The 9579-nt window shown below is 38.7% G+C and overlaps 1 protein-coding gene across 2 annotated transcripts in view; it reads right to left on the bottom strand.

Moving 5' to 3' along the window:
• Positions 1 to 1233: 1233 nt before the first annotated feature.
• The window catches only part of CERS6 (ceramide synthase 6), a 128522-nt gene continuing 120176 nt past the window's right edge, over positions 1234 to 9579 (bottom strand). The window contains exons 9-11 of one of the 2 annotated variants that reach the window (XM_064451517.1): positions 6581 to 6737; positions 5537 to 5560; positions 1234 to 2614 (exon numbers count right to left, since the gene is read on the bottom strand). In XM_064451517.1, coding sequence (XP_064307587.1) covers positions 2453 to 2614; positions 5537 to 5560; positions 6581 to 6737 — 343 coding nt within the window. In that variant the 3' untranslated portion in view covers positions 1234 to 2452. The remainder of the gene's footprint in view (positions 2615 to 5536; positions 5561 to 6580; positions 6738 to 9579) is intronic. The other variant, XM_064451516.1, reaches the window with a different exon arrangement.

Here is a 9579-nt window from a genome sequence, read left to right as displayed (position 1 = left end):
CTTGCACAGGGATTGTTTCGGGGAACTGTTCTCTGTCCTGATATCAACAACATTACAGTACTAGTGTATGTTGTGTATGTTGATCGTTCAGAGCAACATTCTGTCCCCATGTAAGACAAAATATTTTGCCAGAATGCCATTTTTGTAACCAACTTAGCAGAAGGGAAATGGTCCAGTGGAAGTAGTAAACAACACTGTTATTCTCAACAACCATCTCAGCAGGTCAGATTTCAGAAATTATAATGTTCATCCAATATATCCCAGGACGTTTTTGTTTTAAAATCTTGGTATGACCTTGACAGTAATTATTAAACAACTGTCAATTCAAATACTGTGGATGGGATACTTTCTATTGCAATCAGTGTATTTTCACATGTATAACCAGCCCTACAGATAACTGTATGAAATCAGAGGCACAGGAGACAGATGAGAAAAATTAGAGGCAAAGAAGCTTTTGGGGAGAAGGACATTTAAATAAGACTCCCTTGCTCCCTCAGATATATTCATGGATGTATAAGCTAGGCAGCTGCTGAATTACAAGGTTACCTGGCTTTTTCAAAAGATGCTCTGCGGGTAGTAAAACTGACAGCTCTTCTACAATTTACAATTTTTCAGTTTTCTTACCTTTATGGTCTACTAAGTGGAGGTACTATTTTCATTCATGCCATTCTGCCCTTACTTTTAGCATATTTTTTGCTAACACACAAGGGTCCCTATGGATAATAATGGTTTCAGAAGTTTTCAAGACTGATCAGTAGAATAGGGCAAATCTCAGCCTTTGAAAAGAAAGAGGTGGCAATGCAACTTTCTTCAATGGAATCTGTATAAAATACAGCCTTTAAACATGTTCTATGGCATCAGAAACCATCTGTATTTTGCTACTTGCATAGGTGGAAGGAATCAGAAATATTTCCTGGCTTAGAGTTCCAGCTGAACACAACACTCCAACCCCTTTGTATTTAGAAGACACACATTTTTTTCCTGATTTGTTTCTTCTTTTTTTTTCCTTCTTTTTAAAAATATATATATATGTCTTTGGTCTATAAGCACATTGGTTCTGTGTGCACATACTCAATACTGTGGAACAGTAGGTTGCATAGAGTCTGTTACCCAAGAACCTCACCTACTTTTGGCACTGCTGTTACATATCACAGAAAAGCATCCTGCAAGAGTGGTATGATCCTTAGCATCCTACATCAAACTTTGATCTAGAGACTGGAAGAAGTGTGTATATAATATTAAAAAAGATGTTTATTTTGGGTATATACTTTGTCATCTTTGGAACACAGTTTGTAAATCTTGGATGAAAAGGGAGAGCAAAATTATTTTAAAAAGACCCTTAATTTTATATGCTGTGAATTATAAGTGAATTTTGCTGAACTTTTCATGCATGTAAAATAAACTATTTCTAGTAATGTATGATGTTCTGCCTTCTCTCTCTTCAGCCTACTAAGAAAGTGGCAATAATTATAAGAGCAATACCCACACTGAACTGTGTCTGAGGAAGCGATAACTTTTAATCTACTTATTTTTCCATTACACCCCTGCTCTCATCCATCTGAACGTGCAAAACCAGTTTCAGGAATGAGGTCTGGACTCACAATGGTGCACTTGAACAAACACCTTTCAACATGGAATCTCTGTGAAAAGCTAGAATCCTTAGAGGTCAAAAATTGCAAGGCAAAAAATAAAAGTGAGAATGAGGTTATCCTAACTGTTGACATCAATGCTTTGGGGTATGTGCACAACTAATCAAGTCTACTTCTAATGCAATTAACCACCAAACTGAATTTTAAATTATGCTAAAATAATATTCCACATTTACCGCATTTTTTTCCTGAATTGCTAATTGACCACATTACCTACTATTTAAAATACCAATCCAGTGTTTTAAAACTTTATGTTGGAGGAATGGCCACTTTGATTTGATAGGCAATTTCAAAACCAGCACTTTAAAACACAAAGATAGCAAAAATATCTGAAGCAGATCTAGAATCTATAAAGCTATGTTCTGTCTTACTGTAAGTAACAAATCAAGCAACTATTACTTATAGCAGACTCAGCAAAAGCAACAGGGATGGACAGAAGAGATCTGAACGTGATGCTCTCCACCACTGAGAATCCCAAGAGAAAAAGTTTGAGAATGGATATTAATTCCCTTTTGTCCAGAAGTTCCCAAAAGAATACAAAATAAATAATATTTCAAAGACAGTACAAGTGAAAATACTGCTCCCATTGTGTCAGTTACATACACATACAGCATGCCTACGTATACAGAATGGTGTGTTGTCTTCATTCACAAACAGGAAATATGGCAGTGCACTATCAGAATGCTTTGATACTCCTAATTTTTTCTGATGCTGAGATATATGAAGAAACCGCATTCACAACTTATAATACTTCCAGTAGCAAACAGTTCATTCTGTTCGTGTCTTATGATTGAACTCAAGGATTAATGCTCATCTGAGCAAGTGCCACCAGTAAGATACCCATTTGTCCCATTGGCACCGCCGGTCCCATTAGTGGTGATAGTGCTGTGCGGGGTCTTTGAACGAGGTACTGTTTCTTCCTCATCTGAGCTTGACTCAATGTCACTTCGATCATCCTTTGCTACCTGTAGAATTTGAAAACGAAGAAAGCAGCAGGTGATTGTAAGGAAACAACTGAGATTTTTGGTTCAAGCCAGAATCAGAGAATTCAAACATTTTTCAATTTGAGCTTTGAAGGCTATCTCAGCTCTGGCACATTTCTCTGCCTTTGCCTGCCTGGACTAACTTCAAACACAGATGCCTATATACACATATGCTATGTGCAAAGGCAGGGTGAGACCTTCGCACTGGTACATTGATGGAAGTATGTCAAAGTGATGGCACAGTGCTCAAAGCAAAGGGTTGTGCACACACTAAAGGAACCAACAATCCAAGCTCCCAAATTCAACCCAGCCTCTGTCCCTCTGCCCTCCTACTACAACTTCGTTTCCTGTGCTTCCTTTGGCATGCTTCTCTTTGACCTGATTATACAAAGTATTCAACCCAACTTATTCCCTCTCACCTCCCAACTTATTCTCTAGAGGCCACATGGCTCCAGGGAACAGTGCTATGGGCTGGCAGTAGGAGACAGGAGTACTGGCTGAAACATAACTCACCACACTAGGTAACTCCAGTCTCTTGACTTCAGGCAAGTGGTGAGAATGGGGCTTGGAAACAGTGGACATAGTCCACTTCAGTCTCTATCACAGGAACCACAAACGTACTTGAGCAGTTCAACTGTCTTCCCCATCATGTTGCTGGAAAGCTGTTTCAGAAACAGACTGATCTTAATTGCTAGGGATTTCCTGCTCATTTCCAGCTGATTTCCTTCCTGCTGGTTTATACCCATTTACTGGGTGAAAGCTGTTCCTTAGGTTAAGGAATCTGCTCTCCTCCTTTGTAGAACTTTTTCAAGGTCATAGAGGAAGATCACTAAGTTTGAGAGCTGAGCCCCTTCAGAATCCCTGAGGTGACTTTGCTTTACCCCATTCAGTCAGTTGCACCCAAAACAAGTAAAAACACGAGGAAACCAACAACAGGCAGGTTAAGGAGAGAAAACAAGGGCAATAGAAAAGAAAATCCTGCAAAGGAAAGGCCCTGCCTGTCCTGTTTTTAATGGGATGTTTTTCTCAGGGAGGTAACAATGGCACTGCCAACACGTAGGATCATAGGATAACTCAGGTCAGAAGAGACCTCAGAAAGTCTATGTCCAAACTCCTGCTCAAAGTAGGGTCAGCTGTGGTCACACTGTGGTCAGGTAAGGTCACACAGAGCTCCACCCAGTCTGATCTTGAAAATCTGCAAAACTGGTAAAAGTGCATCAGATGAAGTAAAAAAACCCATCAACGGAATAAGGTCTGAGGTCTAAGCTGCATGTAGCTTTAAAGATGCAGCTTTCCATGTCTGCTTCTACACCTGTTTGTGTAGCTGATCTTCCTAATTAATTCAAAATCTCTCCGTGCTGTGCTGGTTGCACATTGGGCAATTCCAATTGACTTTACTATAGTGAATGGACATAAAGGGGGCAAAATACATGGCGAGTCTTTTTCACAAAAAAATCAAAACAATTGAAGAACAGGGCCCACCGCATGTAATTTTTTTGCTTACAGTAATCCTCCTCTACTCCAGAAAGCAAACTCTGTTCTCCAGCTCTCTCCTCAGAAACAGACATTTGCCTTTAGGCCTCCCAGTGTTGCTACTATCCTTGCAATATCACAACACCTGAGTGACACTATTCTGTTTGGGAAGAGAGGAAGAAGAAACACACAGTTCTCATATACCTCCTAATAAGTAAAGATTTTAATGACAATGTCTAGAAAGCCTGCAATTCTGACACCTGTGGGTCAGAAATTTGATTCCGTACTTACGCAGCTTCAATTATCAGATTACTTCAGTCTCTTTTATATAAAGGACTATGTTAAAGCTGTTGGGGATACAGAAATACACTTAGAATTATCCTTTAATCAGACAGAAGAGAATGGGCCCAGCACAGGGTACTGACTGCCTGTGATGGCAGACCAAATGATCGAAAAATTCTGTCTCATCTTAAATTCTCTTAATATATTAGATTCGCTGCCAGTTCTTCCACTAGGGTCCTGCCCCAAAGCCAAACAATCAAAAGAAGATTCTATGCTGCAGCCACTTCTATTAAATATGTGATCCACTCTCATTATTTTTAAAATGAAGCAACATACTGGGGTCTTTGCACTTAATACCTGATATGAATGCAACACATCCTCCAGTACTTAGTTCTCTTTTGTTTATCCCCAACAGAACTCACTGGAGTAATTTCTATAGAAGGAGTCCAGAAAAATATATATGTTTATAAAACTCCTAAGCACAAGAGTGAGTAAGAAACAGATGGTTTCAGATAGCTACGAATTAAATTGCTTTATCAGCTGAGATGTTCCAAAGGTGGATACTAATAATACAAAAATAAAACAATAATTAAGGATGAAGATCTACCCTAAGATATCTGTAATGTATAGTGAAAACACCACTTATTTTACTGCAGAAATGGAAAGAACAGGGTTGCAAGAGAGGAAGTAAGTTAAGACCTGAAGGAAGAAGAATCCCCTGTGTATTGTTGTACATATGCATCTTTAACCAGGTCACTGTCTTACTGTGTCTAACTCTGCTCACGTACAATCTGAATTTTCTCCTGTGTAATTCTTTAAGTTACAAGGCAGAGGCCTTACACTCTCAGGTGTGAGAGTGTAAGTGCTTCCTGAATGGTGACAGAGCAGCTGCTTATCCTGCTGATATACATGTGTAAAAAAGGTTCTAACATAATAGCAGCCAGATACTACAGATAGAAGTGGGTTTGGATGATATTAGGCAATGCATAGGCAAGAAGTAAAAATGGCCTTTAAAGATAGCCTTCAGTTAAATATATAAACACAAACACTGGATAAAAATACCAAACAGAAACTACAAATTAAAAAATCCCACAAACATCAGTATTGCACAGAATAAATCTTTCGCATAGCAAATTTAAATAAACTTACATGCAAGGGGTTCCACTTTCCAGCCTTCCAGCACAGCACAAGGGAAAGGATAAACAAGCAGAGTAAGAAAGAGTATGAAGCACTCTTTGAAGTCACTGGTGTAATTCAGACAGGACAGCTGAGGCTAATAATCGCTAAAAGCAGAGGAGACTGAAGCGTGGCTTCCAGGCAAAATACAGTTCACAAATGCGCTGTCTTTCAAACAGAGCAAGTGACAGATTCTGGGCTCCATCCAGTGCAAGACTGAGCTCTCCATTCATAGAAAGCGGTTTTTTTTTTCAGAAAAATCCCATTCACTTTGGCGGCAGTTACATGTCTAAAATACCTACTCATGCACTCCACTCTGTAAGGGCAAAATGCCCTGTACTTTACATGATCTGTAAGCATTAGTTCTGTCATCTAAATGTGAGCGCCGTATCTGCACAGCAAGTGCAACGGGGCTAGCATTTCTGTAAATTATATCTTCCTGTCAAATATAACAATGGCAGCAAGACACTAAATGTTATCCCAAATGGTCTTGCTGTAGGAACCCTAGAAAGAAAGCACACAGCTCTTTGCAGAATCTCATTAATACCAAAACACAAAAGAGGCTGTGATTTGTAACTTTCCCACTAGCAAAGGCAGCTGAATATCAATTTGTATTATTATTACTAACACTACAGGCTGGGAAATGAACACTTTGCTAACAACTACTATGAAGAAGAAAAACAGAACTGGCAGCCCCAAGAAAGCAGTTAGCTTGTTGTGTTTTTTTTTTTAATCCGATTTTCCTAACATAGTTTGGTTCAGTGTGCCAGATTATAAAAAAGAAGCCTGGAAGCATGTATAAATACAATCTCAATTAAGAGCATATTAACTTATCTGATATTTGTTAGGAGTGGAAAAACATTTCCATGAGAGGGAAGAAGAGCTTACATAAAACAACATGTGTCTTCAGTAACGTGTTATGGATTAGAAAAAAAAAGTAACCAAAAAGTCAGTTACCCTGTACTGATAATTAAAAAGTTAAAATCCTAAACATGAAACAGAACCGTGCTGTCTTACCTTGCCCTTTGAAATAGCTTTGTAGGCTGCCTTTATGATTAGGTAAGACCAAAAACAGTGCAGAAATTGAAGAATCACAAGGAGCACGTTGAAGACCCACAAGGCAGGAAAATTGCCCAGAGCTTCATACAGTTCAAACAATGTTGTATTTAATATCCTAGAAGAGAAAGGGAGAGAAAAATAGTAATAACACTTTCCTTAAGCCAACGATCTAAACCAAGTCTTTTTGAAATCAAGATGACAAGTACTTGATTTGATGTGATCCACACGGAGAGTTGATTCTCAAGAGTTATAGTGACTTGGACTGAATCACACAGGTGTCTCCATAAAAAAACAACATCAAACTATTGTTTTCAGTGTTTAACTTCATTTTGCAAACATCACATATAGAAAACGAAGATCCCCAGCATGCATTTCTTCTTTTATAAAACTGCTAGGTGTTGATTGTCTCAAATAACTCCTTCCCTGATTAATAACAAAGATTATTTTATTAATTTTTTTTAAATAAAGCTTTTCCATCTCAACTGCCTCCATTAGGGATTTGGTGCCCCCATAGTAGAACATGGTAAGAGCATGTATGAGGACTGTTATTCTACAGTGCAAGCTACATGCAGTACCATGATCCTCAAACCATGTTCCCAGGCTGTAGCAGTGAGCTGCAACCTCTCCCATGTTACACAAGACAAACCTGTACCAAGAGCTGGGTAACACTTCTTAGGTACTTCCATCTGAAGCCCTCTCTCCCAAACCCAACCTCAAAGCCTATGGATTTGTTTCAGCGTAGACAGCTATGGATGTCTTTGACCTGTTGGTATCAACAACATAAATGATGTGCTACGTGGAACTGAAAGCAGTGTGAGGCCGTTCAATTAAAGTGAGACTTCAGTGGCATGTGAAACAATGGCACACGTGTGGCAGGATTCAGCCGCTTAAGGGGTTTTCTAAGAATGGCAGAGAGACTTTGGCTGAGTATCTCAACAAAAATTCTTATTTAGTGGAAACCTCAGCACCAACAGGAATCCAAAGTCAAAATAATCCACCAGTGAAGTGGTTTGACTCTGGGTTTTGAACATCCTGGGTGCCTGTACTAACCACTAAGGTGCTGAGTAGCTCTGGTGGCAACTTTCTGCACAAAATCCAATTTGCACCACTTATGTACAAGCAACAGTGAGGTTTAGCAGTTACATAAAGGACAGGTGGACAATGAGGATACTTGGGGGCAGCAAGGGGTGAGACCTTATTGTAGCCTTTAAGTACTTAAAGGGGTCTTATAAGTGGGGATAGACTTTTTTGTAGGGCCTGTTGTGACAGGACAAGGAGTAATGGTTTTAAACTAAAAGAGGGTAGATTTAGACTAGATATAAGGAAGAAATTTTTTACAATGAGGGTGGTGAAACACTGGAACAGGTTGCTCAGAGAAATGTGCCACCCCTGGAAACTTTCAAGGTCAGGCTGAATCAGAACAACCTGATCTAGTTGAAGATATCCCTGCTTATTGCAGGACTAGATGACCTTTAGAGGCCTCTTACAACCCAAACCATTCGGCGAGTCTATGATTCTATGAAATTTGGGCAGTTCTAGGCACTTGAACCAAGTCTTTGAGAATCAACATTTCAGATGCAGGCATTAACAGTGATGTTACAATATGACTTCTGAAGGTTTTTTTTTGAATACAGCACTAATTATTCTGCCCAAATATTCTGCCATAACAGACAACTTCAACCTGGACCTCAGCAAACAGCCTGAGAGCAATGAGTGGACAACAGACAGTAGAAAAAATGGCATTTTTTTAAACAAATAATAGTCTATAAATACCTGTTAATTAAGGGGAGAAAAAGAAGGCAATATAAAGATTTGTCAACCTCCATCCACTTTCCCTGCTGGTGTAAAAATGCATTAAAATCTCCACTGGCTTTATGTTCTTTTTTTTTTTTTTTTTTTTTAAATTAACTACCACTCGCTAGCCACTAGATGGCACATTTAATCAAGCAAACGACTGCACAGCTAGGGCTGCACCAGCTTTGTCTGAAGGCAGGAGGTGTAACTGAGGTCCTGTAAGGGCTTCAGAAAAGCACAGCTCTCATTTGAAAAACTAAGAGGTTTGGGGCTCAGCTTTTTAATATGCAATGACATTTGCCACAATCCTCTTCAACAACATAAAAATCAGCTCAAGTAGTATCAATAAGAAGTATCTACAGACAGCAAACCCAGAATACAACATTTAGTGGTAATGATTTACGTGTATAAACAGCATTGGTCAAAAATCAACCAGTGATGTGATTTCTGATACACTGGCCTTAATACTGTAGGGCATTTCATAATAAATTGTCTACTTTTTTATTTTTGCCTTCCTACGTTAAACTGCACGTTTGCTTCATAATTTATTGAGAAGTGGATGTTTTATAACCTTATTATACAGCTGTGTTTTTACACTATCTTCTGTTTATAAAGTGAACATCAGAAAAAGAAACTGTTTTCCAGTTTGCAAAATCCCTGTCATATTATTGCTTCTGTTAGCCTAAACTCTTCAGTCCAGCTTTGTGATATTTGTTCTGCCAATGGTAGCTCTACATGGCACAGCAATACCCCACTTTATAATTCAATGGGACACTGTTGTGCTTATCAAAACACAGCTGTAGTCATCACTGGTTTACTTCACCAGTACTTATTTAAGTTCTAACTACATCAAATTCAAACTTGAAATCAACAACTCCTGTATGTAAAGTTACCATTGTTTATACCCAACTATATATTTTTATATTTTTTATATTGTTTACATCCAACTGTCCAAAATTTTATATGCTCCAGAATTGTAAATGCAGTTTCTACAGGTTTCTGTTTATAATTTCATTTACGGGGCCAAATTCACCTCTGGGGACTTCCACAGGAGTCAAGTCAAAAAAGCAGCTTTACAGATGCAGATGGTCCATTCTTTCAGAAGTCCAAAATATCAGGAAGACAGCAAGGCCAAAAAGAGTGTTTCTGGTTCCAAAAGCAGT

This window comes from Phalacrocorax carbo, chromosome 5, assembly GCF_963921805.1.
Source record: "Phalacrocorax carbo chromosome 5, bPhaCar2.1, whole genome shotgun sequence".
NCBI classification, from domain to species: Eukaryota; Metazoa; Chordata; class Aves; order Suliformes; family Phalacrocoracidae; genus Phalacrocorax; species Phalacrocorax carbo.
This window is presented reverse-complemented; position numbering and strand designations above follow the sequence as displayed.